Source organism: Ascaphus truei, chromosome 2 (genome assembly GCF_040206685.1).
Source record: "Ascaphus truei isolate aAscTru1 chromosome 2, aAscTru1.hap1, whole genome shotgun sequence".
Lineage (NCBI taxonomy): Eukaryota > Metazoa > Chordata > Amphibia > Anura > Ascaphidae > Ascaphus > Ascaphus truei.
The window spans coordinates 332,066,756-332,080,269 of NC_134484.1; the positions used below are offsets into that span (position 1 = coordinate 332,066,756).

The 13,514-nt window shown below is 40.3% G+C and overlaps 1 protein-coding gene across 6 annotated transcripts in view; it reads right to left on the reverse strand.

The window, feature by feature from the left end:
• LOC142487400 (amphiphysin-like) overlaps positions 1-13,125 on the reverse strand; it is a 266,254-nt gene extending 253,129 nt beyond the window's left edge. For all 6 annotated transcript variants that reach the window (XM_075586654.1, XM_075586650.1, XM_075586649.1 and 3 more), the window contains exon 1: positions 12,976-13,125. In XM_075586654.1, the coding sequence (XP_075442769.1) occupies positions 12,976-13,044 (69 nt within the window). In that variant the 5' untranslated portion in view covers positions 13,045-13,125. The remainder of the gene's footprint in view (positions 1-12,975) is intronic.
• Between the last annotated feature and the right edge of the window lie 389 nt (positions 13,126-13,514).

Consider the following 13,514-nt stretch of genomic DNA (forward strand, 5'->3'; position numbering starts at 1 on the left):
TTGACAATTTTAATGATTATATTGCAATTAAGTATTCCGGTTTTTGGTTTTGACTAAATGCAGAATACATCTGTATCAAATCAAATTAAATGGGGAAACATTAGGTGAATTCTTGATAGAGAAGGATTTTGGAATGCAGTAGCTGGAAATGCAAATAAGATCTTATCTTGCATTAAACAGGGAATGGATGGAAGAGAAGTAAGCATAATTAAGCCCCTCTATAAAGCTATAGTAAGACCACACCTCGAGTAATGTTTTTGGCAAAAAAAATCTTCCTAGTAAAGGTCTCCCCTAGGACAGAGATACAAAGCAGAGCTCTACTCATACTGTAAGTTTATAATATAATTCTCCATTTAATGTGACAGCCAAAAACAGTGGAAAGACAACGTTTCGGGTCCCATATGGGAATGGATAATCTGATTTATGAGGAAAGGCTTGCTAAATTAGATTTGTTTACAATAGAAAAGATAACTATATACAAATATATTTGAGGACAATACAAGGAGCTTTCAAAAGAACTATTCATCCCAAGGGCAATACAAACTACACAAGGTCATCCCTTGAGGTTGGAGGAAAGGAGATCTCATTAGCAACAAAGTAAAGGGTTCTTTACAGTAAGGGCAATTAAAATGTGGAATTCATTACCCATGGAGGCTGTGATGGCAGATACATTAGATAACTTTAAAAAAAAAAAGTTGGACATCTTTTAGAAAGGAAAGGTATACAGGGATATAACAAATAAGTAAACATGGAAAGGATGTTGATCCAGAGAGAATCTGAGTGCCATTATTTGGAGTCAGGAAGGAATTAATTTTTTCCCCTTATGAGACGGCATTGGAGAATGTTTCTCTTGGGGCTTTTTGTTTGCCTTTCTCTGGATCAAAATACTGTAAATACAAATATAGGATAAGTAGCTGTAGTCTAAGCACAGGTTGAACTTGACGGACATACAGTATGTCTTTTTTAAATTTCATCTACTACCGTATGTAACTACAGTATGTAAAATCATTACCAAAAATAATAATGAATGCTATCATAAAGGTCTTTCCGAGCAGATTAACTGACTATATAAGAAAGTTTCTGTTGATACAACCTTAACCAAAATACAACCTTAACCAAAATACAGCATTTTCCTCAAATATATTATAAGTAAATACAGTACTTGTAAAACTGTACCCAACATCCCCTGTAGCTTACCCAAGAAATTATAGATGTTGCAAATGCACCATTGAACATTATAACATGTCAGGTTATATGATCTGTCGTTTTATACTATGTCAGCATTACCAATGACTGATTGAATGTCTGTGCTATTCTGTAATCGACAGTACTGTACAGTATGTCATGTTACAATTGTGGCATAGGACACATCGATATGTCTATATTTATATAGAAAATGTGTTTGAGCAGTATGGAGAAGGGAGGTTTGCCACAGCAATACCTGGAAGATCATACATATTGTGTGTGTGTGTGTGTGTGTGTGTGTGTGTGTGTGTGTGTGTGTGTGTGTGTGTGTGTGTGTGTGTGTGTGTGTGTGTGTGTGTGTGTGTGTGTGTGTGTGTGTGTGTGTGTGTGTGTGTGTGTGTGTGTGTTTTATTCATATTTTAAAGATGTCATAAAAAAATCGATATCTTACAATATATAGAAAAATCTATATATTGACTGATTGAATATCAATAACTGATTGAATGTCTGTGCTATTCTGTAATATACAGTACTGTACAGTATGTCATGTTACCATTGTGGCATAGGACACATCTATATGTCTATAATTCTGTTATAAACTCATATACATTGTGAAATGGTGGCCCTACTGTAAATTAGACGTTCTAACTGCAATGTGCTGCTGGCTGTCAGCCTAAAAGTTTTAATAGCCATTTTACTGTAAATACATCCATTTAGGAAACATGCAAATTGTATAGAAGCTGCTGGTTTGAATTTTTCTTTACTGCTATAAATGTCTCTAAAGGGGAATTTAACACTAGTGATTTGCACAGTGAGGTCAAGATGCAGAATTACATGTAACTTAAAATAAAGTACGTTATGTTCAAATGCCCTTTCTCAAGACACAGAATAACAACATGTTATGTTTTATTCTGTACTGGCTAAAGCATTACGTATGTCCTTTAACAAGAACACTGAAAATGTGTCCCTGCAGTCAAATTTCACCTATCAGCATGAAACTAAGATGACAGCCCCCAACCTTTATGTCACTTGTAGAGGAATTGTATTTTTATTTCTATTTCTAGCCAATTACAACTTATAGTGCTTGTGGGCTCTAAAATACATTACCAATGGCTATAAATGCCCTCCCCCAAGCCCTGAGGGGTCAAAGAGCAATGAGCAAAGATGTAGAAAACCATAATGGACATAGAATTAGAACAACTAAGGACAGAGTTAAGGGGTTACCTTGTAGATCAAATGAGCCTTCGATTGTACTGTACTTGCATCACTCCCCAGGTTAAAATATGTGGAATATAAAAACCCTAACTGATACATTATCAGTAGGGAGCACAACATTTTTCTAACATATATGTATTTTATATAGTAAAATTCATGGAGTCAATAAGGTGATTGCATTCCAAGTAGAGCATGACAGTTTAAAGGTGCTCTTATATTAAGGACCCAAGTGAACTAAGTTTTACAGTGCCCTCAATGTTCAATGGATGTCACCCAACAAGCAGTCACATGGTCCCAATGCCCGAAGATCTGTGGCACTCGGGTGCCTCGGAACATTACAGCAGTGGAAGAGTTGATGTTCTTGAAAGGTATAGGGGCTTATTTTGTAAGGTGCAACTGCGCCAATATGGCCTTATCGCATGGAAAGCCCTCTTGACCTTCAGATCAATGTTATCGCAGCATACAAAATAAGACCCCATAGTAGGGGATAACTAGATGATTGACAATGGGGGTATAGGTGGAATTATCAATCATGTTTGTTCAACACAGTAAGGTAATCAAAATGTATTTACATATATTTCATGTCTGAGAGCCAATTATAAAGCAAAGGATTATGGAAAGATTAGGGCAGTACTACTTACCATAATCATAAAGTGACGATGCTCATAATTAAAGAAACATTTGCACTTACAATTTATACTTGTCTGGGAGCGGTATCAGACAAGGATCACCTAGTTTTAGCATAATATCTATCACCTTACCAAATTAAATGTCACCGTTTTATTCTCATTCTGCATGATTAGGTGACTCAGCTCTCCTAGCCACAAAACAATCTTTTTTAAATCGTGTTTGAAAAATACCGGTTTTGTTTGTGCATTAATTTTTGTTGCATTTCACATTTGTTTTTCCTACTTAATTAAATAATAATATTGGTTAAAGGTGCAATCTCAAAATGTACTCATGACAATGAGATACCTAATAAGATCAAATTTGGTGGTTGAAGACCTAAAAAAAAAGACAAACGTTTATAAAAAAAACAAAGCTAAAAGACTTGCACTTTTTCATTATCGCTTACAGTAGCTGTTAACTTTGTTGTAGCACCTTAGTTATAAATAATCAGATACATACACACCCCCTGCATGTCAAATATGCAACTTAGACAAAATCCCATTCTAACGTTTCCATGTTCACATACATTACCAGGCAATCATTCAAAGTTTACATATTTACAGTTGATTTTCTTAAGGTGTCCATCACCTACTGAACTACAGGTTTAATTTATTAAACACATTCTGACACTACTGGACTGGATTGTACTTTAAAAACTACAGTATGTGGTTAACAAAAAAACAACGGAAAGAATGTGTTTTTTCTGAAGGTCTCAAAATGTTCCTTCCTTTTTAGTTTCAATGGTGTTTCTGAAACAGGCATTGTAAGTAAATGTTATTTGCTCCACCCATTGATTAAATAATAAGATTATGGACACCCTCTCAGGGGGTTATTTATCAAAGTCTGCAAAACTGGGGTAAGACACACCTGGAATGTTTTGCATTAAAAAATATGATGCTGTTTTTTTTCTGCCCCATTTACATTATGCAGCCAGGAGACCTGAATAAATAACCCCCACAATGCCTGAGAACCAGATTGGAAACAGGACAATTATAAGAAAGCTATTAGACAAAGATAAGGACAGTAAGACCCACCCTAAAGTCCAAGTTACGGGGTTTACAATTATTGTGACGAAAAACTTAAAAACAAAAATATTTCATATACAGTATGTATTAAATATATTACTTTCATTCATTCAATTCTGTCCTGGATTGGATTGCACTTTTAAAACGCCACTGCTAATTAAGTCCACCACCAGGTTTGCTGGGATTCGAGTATAGCTCAGGCTCCTGGAAAGTTGTTGAGCAGGGAGGGAGGGCCGCAGTTTGTTGAGCAGGCCGCCCTGTTTAATACAAGTGTAGCACGTGACATTATTCCCAGAGATAACACAATCTATTCCATTATAACGCAGAATGTTACCCTTTCCATAGGATACTGCACCGACACACTTTATTCGAGCAAATACCCGGTATGTACCTGGCAGATACCTGGAATGCGCCACTCCTCACCTCTGACAAGCCCCGTTGCATTTGCCTTCCCAGCCTGGGTTCATGCCTGGCTGACGGGCGGCTGATCTGTTAAATGATAATGATTAGGATTTAATAGGCTGCAATGCTTCGCGTGTCTACCAGATGGCATAAATTCATGAATTTTAATGCAGTATATATATATATACTGTGCAGTATTGCAGCCAGCGGGAATAAAATGCTTCAATCCCTGCTTTGAAAATAACCCAATGCACTCGGGCAGAAAACAGTCACAAACCTCAATACACCCGGGTATACCCGAATTCGTGGGACTAGCCAAGCTCGAATAAAGTGTGTCGCCAGTGTATGTTGGTGCAGAATATCACATTCACAACATATCTCCCTATTATGCACCAGAGGGAACAATGAGGCCTGCTACATGGGTGTAGGAATAGGGGCCCAGTTATTTCAGGCGTTGGTTTTCTTCATCTTCTTATGTGGTAGCAATCGAGAGGGACTAGCAAGATATTGCAGAAGTGCTCATGATCAGCTATTTTGGTAATCCTGCTGTCCGAACGCGAAAGTGGGGTGCTGAGTGAGACGCCGAGACGCAATGCTGTGGATACCCATCTGTTAGAGTTTTCCTTTACTCTATGTGAGTTTAAGATTGTCTTTTATCTATACTATATAAATATATATTTTCACATATATATCTTTCTGTGTTATTTATTCATTGTGTGTGATATATTCACCGCATTCGTGGGGAGGAACACACACCTACTCACTACCCATCCAGAAACAGAAAGTCTGTCTATGAGCTCTAAAGGACACACTAACAGCAAAAAATACCTAATCCATGATTATGTCAATTGTAAAAAGGAACTCCTTGAGAAAGACCAGTTGTTGCTTGAAACGATTGGGAGGTCTCTTTTTTGTTTGTGGATCAGTATCCGTTTTATGTAGTCCATTAAAAGTTTTTTGTCACTTTTTTGCTGGTGAGTTTTAGTTTTTGTCACGAGCGGCTGGTCTTCTGATTATTCTATTTTTGTTATGCCCACTACCGTCACCTGACTGCATGATCAAGGATAAACTAAGTGGTGAAGAACACTCACCTGCCCTTCACCTACCACTTGACTGCAAAATCCAGGGAGAACAGAGAGGACTTGAGGGATATCCTTCAAGATACCTTTCACGGCACTTCATGCTCACATGACCATGTGGGTAGTGACATTGTCCATCCATAACTGTTACCATATCACCATCACTTGGACTTTCACTGTTACACTATGTATGCATTTTTATTTATTTATATTTTCCATATGATCTGCCCTCCCCGAACTTCATCTTAACTCATCAGCTACAACATATCCTTATATTACTAAGGAAACATTACCTATTATCTATTTTTATAGTTTACAGCTTCTAACTGCTGTGAAAATTGGCAACAAATTATCACAAACAGTGTTACAATATCCTGCAATGCTGGGAAGGTGTGTTTAAGACTGCTATAGAAATCAAAAGATGGTCAGTATATTAAAACTCATTAAAATGTTATTGAGTTGAAATTTAAAATTAAAAATATGGTAGCAAGTATTTTCTAATACTACAGAACTGATTTATTTAAAAAAACACACACGTATGATATTGCTTGGATTGCTCCTTTAAACCCAGCTAAACAAAACAAGAGCACAGTATTGTAATTGAAGAAAATATATGTCTAGAATTCTGAGTACCACCAAAAGTGCCAAATCATTATAGTTTTATCACAAGGACCTGTGTGTGCTTACAGACGTGTTTAATATTGTGGTGACAAATCACATTAGTACACATAGTACATTAAAAGCACCAGTTATTGCCTTTTGGACTAAAGCAATCAAACAATAAATTAAGGAACTATGTTGAATCTGCCTATGTGGGTTACAAACCCTGCCCATATCCAAGTGGCCCATTATAAGTGGCATGACTACTGAACAACTGAAGTTTAAAAGGAAGGAACTCTTACCCTAATGGATCTTATCCTTCTTCTCTCCTCAGGTAAAAACCATCTCTAAATCATCATTGAAGCCTTTGCTGTGTGTATTATATAGTATATGCAAGTGATCCAATGCTAGGTAAAAACCATCTCTAAATCATCATTGAAGCCTTTGCTGTGTGTATTATATAGTATATGCAAGTGATCCAATGCTAGGTAAAAACCATCTCTAAATCATCATTGAAGCCTTTGCTGTGTGTATTATATAATATATGCAAGTGATCCAATGCTAGGTAAAAACCATCTCAAAATCATCATTGAAGCCTTTGCTGTGTGTATTATATAGTATATGCAAGTGATCCAATGCTAGGTAAAAACCATCTCTGAATGCTGTTTTCTGTCTACCCCTAATCAAATTAAGTGTTACCACCTAGGCAGGGAACACCCTGTGTAGAAAACCATTTGTTTGAATGTGCCTCAGATGTGCTAATTAAGCAGACAGAACCACACTGTCAGGTGACTTTTTAGGCCTATATAAACCCAGTCAGAACAGCTAGTCTACCTGCAGCCCATATCCAAGTGGCCCATTATAAGTGGCATGACTACTGAACAACTGAAGTTTAAAAGGAAGTGGCCCATTATAAGTGGCATGATTACTGAACAACTGAAGTTTAAAAGGAAGTTCAAAAGAAGTGAGGAAGAAGTGGACACCCCATCTGGCCCTGATTCCTGCATTTGAACTACGCTGGAAAGGAGGATATAATCAATACCAGACTGCATCCTTACTGCTGTGATGCTGCCTTTACCATTTATATTTGCTGTGACTTCACTTCTTCTCAAATTATGCACTTCTTTTTACCAGCCTCAGTATGTCTCTAACTCTATTCATATATCTCCATCTCTCCTTCCTTCACCACTTCTCTGTTCACATGAACTCCTTTCTTACTTGCGTCCTCTGACACCATACAGCTATATCCCCTGCACTAAAACACACCCCTACAAATCATCCTCACACATCCTCTTTCTATCCATGCTTCTCCTCCTTGCTTCTGGGGATATCTCTCCCAATCCTGGTCCCTGTCTTATTCCTACATGCGCTCGTCCTCGCCTGCCAACTGCAACCTCTACTCCTTCTGGTGTCAACCCCTCCAACCTCATACCCATCCCCTGCCACCCTCCCTCCTCTCTCCCTTTCTCCTGTGCCCTTTGGAATGCTCGCTCCCTCTCTAACAAGTTCCTCTCTGTACATGACTTCTTTCTCTCTCACTCCCTGCTTCTCTTTGCTATAACTGAGACCTGGCTCACTCAGTCTGACTCTGCTCTGGAAGCTGCCCTCTCCTACGGTGGCCTTTCCTTCTCCCACACTCGCGCACTGATGGCAGGGGTGGAGGCGTGGGGTTCCTGCTCTCCTCTCTCTGTTGTTACCGAACCCTTCCTATTCCTCCCTCTCTTGCTTTTCCCTCCTTTGAGGCTCACACTGTCCAGATTTTCTCTCCTCTCCCTGTTCATGTGGTGGTCATCTATCGCCCACCTACCTCTACTCATCCCCCTTCTGCCTTTCTCTCTCACTTTGAATCCTGGCTCTGTTTCTTCCTCTCCTCAAACTCCCCTGTTCTTCTCCTTGGGGACTTCAATTGCCACATTGATGACCCCTCTCTCCCTTGGGCTTCCCGCTTTCTTTTTCTAACCTCTTCTTTTGGCCTTCAACAGTGGACTGCAGCCAGCACCCACAAGGATGGCCACTACTTAGACCTGGTTTTCACTAAGAACTTCTCTCTCTCCGATTTCTCCATTTCCCCTTTTCCTCTCTCTGACCATCATCTCATCTCATTCTCTCTATCTCGCTTCTCCCCTTCTCCACCTCCATCTACACCCCAGTTCTGCAGAAACCTGCGCTCTATTTACTTACCTGACTTTGAGTCCACTTTACGCTCCTCCCTCTCCTCTCTCAGCTCCGCTACAGACCCCGACAACCTGGTCAGGAACTACAACTCTGTCTTGTCCTCTATTGATCTACATGCCCCACTTTCTCTCTGCCGCACTCGCCCTTCTAACCCTAGACCCTGGCTAAACTCCCACACATGCATGCTGCGTTCCTCCACTCGTTCCTCTGAATGCCTCTGGAGGAAGTCTCACACTCTCGCAGACTTCCTTCACTACAAATTTATGCTATCCTGTTTCAACTCTGCCCTCTCGCAAGCTAAACAAGCCTACTTTTCTGCACTAATCAACATGCACAAGTCTAACCCACGCCGACTGTTCTCTGTCTTTGATACTCTACGCAAACCACCCTCAGCTGCCTCTCCTTCCTCCATCTCCGCTCAGGACTTTGCTGACTATTTTAAGGAAAAGGTGGAATCCATACGTCAGAACATCCCCTCTGTTTCTTCTTCCCATCCTACACCTCTTCCTAACTCTCCTCCTGCCTTCCTTGACTCTTTTTCCACTGTCTCAGCGGAGGATGTGTCGCTGTTGATCGCCACTTCTCACTCTACCACTTGCCCTCTTGACCCCATTCCCTCCCATCTCCTAAAACCTCTTGCTCCTACTATAATCCCTACACTCACACACATTTTTAACTCCTCCCTCTGCTCTGGAACCTTTCCATCCTCCTTCAAACATGCAACAGTCGTACCATTACTCAAAAACAGCAAGCTTGATCCTACCTGTCTTTCTAACTATCGACCTGTCTCCCTCCTGCCTTTTGCCTCTAAACTACTTGAACGTCTTGTATTCTCTCGCTTGCTCCATTTTCTCAACACCTATTCTCTCCTAGACCCTCTACAATCTGGCTTCTGCACTGCTCACTCCACGGAAACAGCCCTCACTAAAATAACTGACGAACTCCATGCTGCCAAATACAGAGGTCATTACACTCTGCTCATATTACTCGACCTCTCTGCAGCATTTGACACCGTGGACCACCCTCTTCTCCTTCACATTCTCCATACTCTTGGTATTCGGAACAAAGCTCTATCCTGGATCTCATCCTACCTCTCCCATCGTACTTTCAGTGTCTCTTCTGCTAACACCTCCTCCTCCTCCTCTATTTATCTCTCTGTGGGGGTACCCTAGGGCTCTGTCCTGGGACCTCTTCTCTTTTCTCTGTACACTCTCTAGGTGACCTAATAACATCTTTTGGGTTTAAATATCACCTCTATGCTGACGACACACAAATATACTTTTCAACACCTGACCTTACACCTGCTATACAGACCAAAGTTTCTGAATGTCTCTCTGCTATATCATCCTGGATGGCCCTCCGTTGCCTTAAACTCAACATGGCTAAAACAGAGCTCCTCATACTTCCTCCCAAACTTGGCCCTACTACCTCCTTCCACATTACTGTTGGAACTACGATCATCCACCCAGTAGCCCAAGCACACTGCCTAGGGGTCACACTCGACTCCTCTCTCACATTGGCCCCTCACATTCAAAACATTTCTAAAACCTGTCGCTTTTTCCTCCGCAATATCACAAAGATCCGCCCTTTCCTCTGTTGCTCGACTGCTAAAACTCTGACTCAGGCCCTCATTCTCTCCCGTCTTGATTACTGTAACCTCCTGCTGTCCGGCCTTCCTGCCTCTCACCTGTCTCCCCTACAATCTATCCTAAATGCTGCTGCCAGAATCACTCTACTCTTTCCTAGATCTGTCTCAGCATCTCCCCTCATGAAATCCCTCTCCTGGCTTCCGATCAAATCCCGCATCTCACACTCCATTCTTCTCCTCACTTTTAAAGCTTTACACTCTTCTGCCCCTCCTTACATCGCAGCCCTAATTTCTCGCTATGCACCACCCCGACTCTTGCGTTCTGCTCAAGGATGTCTTCTTTCTACCCCCTTTTTATCTAAAGCCCTCTCCCGCCTTAAACCTTTTTCACTGACTGCCCCACACCTCTGGAATGCCCTTCCCCTCAGTACCCAACTAGCATCCTCTCTATCCACCTTTAAGACCCACCTTAAGACACACTTGCTTAAAGAAGCATATGAATAGCACTGTGAACATTCTGAACACATGATACATAAAGCTTGGCCCCCTGCAGACGTACTTACCAGAACTCCCTCCTACTGTCTCTGTACGTTCTCCCTACCTACCAATTAGATTGTAAGCTCCTCGGGGCAGGGACTCCTCTTCCTTAATGTTATGTGTGTCTAAAGCACTTATTCCCATGATCTGTTATTTATATTATCTGTTATTTATTAGATTACCACATGTATTACTACTGTGAAGCGCTATGTACATTAATGGCGCTATATAAATAAAGACATACAATACAATACAATATACAAAGCAATGTAAATAATGAGTGGTTGAACTACCTGACCACTAGCCATTAGGACATTAAGTGAATGCTGTGTTGATCATTAGTTGCAGTGGATTTAAGTTACCAGTGTTAAGCCCAATATCACTGTTAGGACCTAGAGTAAATTGCATAGCAGTGAAAAGGTTAAAGGAAATACAATCCTCTTACTGCATTGAAAATGTGCATGTGTGGAGGCGGAGACAAGTGACAGCAGATTGTTTATCTGCCTCAACAAATCACAATGACAGATGTAATCTTTCTACAGTGTGCTCAGCCCATTGTGTTGCCATTTGGCCTAAATTTCCTCCTAGTCAACACTTAAAAGACCAAGATTAAAGACACAGGGTTCCTTTGTTATATAATAATTATAAAGCTGTAGTTCTCAGCCTTATTTGCATGGAGACACCTCCCAATTTATATTTAAAATACAAGAGACACCAATATACTTTTATGGCATAGTTCTCAATGTTAGAGCTATGCTAGATAATCAATTCAGATTCTTTTTTTACTGTAAATTCAAATGCCTTGTCCTACATTTTTTTGTTTTATAGATAAAAGTCCATTTTTTGTGAGCATTCTTCTAAATATGATCGTGCTCTATACATTTCTGTGACACACCTAGCTTAGGGATCTGACATATTAGGTGTCATGGGTGTGGAGATTGACTATGCTACAGTATAGAACAAGATGTGAAAAGAAAATCAGCTGGCAACCCCGACCCTGAACCTTTCAGGGATCATTCGTAAAGTCAATATTGTAATGTACTGCAATTGCTTCTAAATATGAAATATAGGCATGTGCAATGAAATTAGTGTGAAGAACACCAGCAAATAAATCAAATGCATTGAAAAGAATCATAACTAACTGAACAGAAAAGAATTGCAGTTGTTGTAACAGAAATAATGTTGCCTGGTGTAAACAAAAATAAATGACTATTTCTACCATCTCACTTAAAATGCTTAAATATTACAAAGTGTGATAGCTACATTACAAGGTGATCACATCATTCACATCACTGCAAGACATCCTGCACTGTCATTTTAAATTGTATGCAACCTTGAAAGAAAGGGCATCGTTTTGTAAATGGAATAATATATTTGTACAGTATATCAAGACATTGTGGTTTGTAAAAAATATATATATATATTGCAGAAAATTAAAAAAAAAACAGAACATTGTTTACACCTTTTACATACAGTATTTAAGCTGGACTCAGTAAATCTGGTGTATCAAAGTCTCCCGGATGCAAAAATGGGGCAAAACCAAAGGAGAAAGAAACTACACCACATTTACCAAGGCAAAGAGGCCACTGGGATTTTCTTTTCTTTGATACATTGGGTGCCCTTTTTTGCCCCACTTTTGCAGCAGGGAGACTTTGATACATCAGCCCCATAATGTTTAAGTCAAGTGCTACATGCCCCCATGTACAATCTCGCCTTACTTTTCTACTTTTCAACTCAAATGGGTGATGGATGGTGCGATGCACATGTGAGTAATATACTCTGCTATCACGAAGGCAGCAGAGCAGGTGTATGCCGGGGGGCTGTCAGTTCTTTTCTATGCAGGAAGACATTCTTCCTGTGCCTATACACTGACAGCTCAGCTATACAGCTTTGTAGCACTTCAACCTTGTGAAACGGCTTCTTTTACTATCTCTGCACCCTGCCCTCCCTTTCTACCACCTGGCAATTTCCATCGTGCAGCCTTGTAAATATGCTCCCACAACCCTAACTGCCTTGAATATAACCCCATTGGATGCTGAAAGCTTCTTCCACGAAGATAATTAATTATGCACCTCCCCCCTTTCTTCCTCCAACACAACCTTACATTGGCATTGCACACCATAAGGACTGCAAAATATCGATTCAATAGATCGATGAGCTTCAAATACCATGTTTTTTGGTTGTAATTTCCATTCCAAATATTATGGCATATTTTATTCTGCTTTTGTCCACTTAGTAAATATATGCTGGGTATTCAACAGAATATTGCACCAACTTTAATATAGAAGATTTTTTTAGTAAGTGAATAAGAGGGTAATGTACAAGAATATTTATGTTTGGGGCCCTACATACAGTACCAGCAGGTTTCCACAGCATCTGATCGCTTTACACGACCAGGTCCTGCTGGTTTGCTATCTGCGAGCTACGCTTGCTTTGTGCAATCACCTCAGTATCTTTTACATCCCTCACTGGCTATTACAGATCCACTTTATTCTCTTACCTTTTCCTGGGCTCGGCTGAGCCTTTTCTGGACGTTTTTGGCGAAAACGCCTGATTTCATGTCAGCCATAGCTGCTGGTCCAGGGAGCCAAGTGAGAGGAGTCAGATGGAGCCAGGAGGCTGAGAGAGAATGAGAAGGAGGGGAGGGGAAGAGGCGGAGCCCGGGGAGGATGAGAGAGAAAATGAGAGGGTAAGAGAAGAGAAAGGGACAGGGGATAATGTACACTGAGAGAGAGACAGGGAGACAGAGAGACAGAGAGACACAGAGAGAGATCTTTCTAGTTAAGCAAGGTTATTTATAGATACAACGTAATCTTATGTGCTGTATTTTCAAACATTAGATTCCGGTGTAAGTATTTTGTAAATGAAATGAGATGAAGATTTCAAATGTAGATACAAATCCTTCAGCATAGTATATGCCTGTGACAGTCACAGGTGCCAGCTCCCCATCGTGTGATGTGAATGGCGTGTGTATTTTTTGTATCTAAAAGCGCAGGAGGTTGTTGCTGTCCAGGGTGCTGAACTGTGCACCGTTAAGGC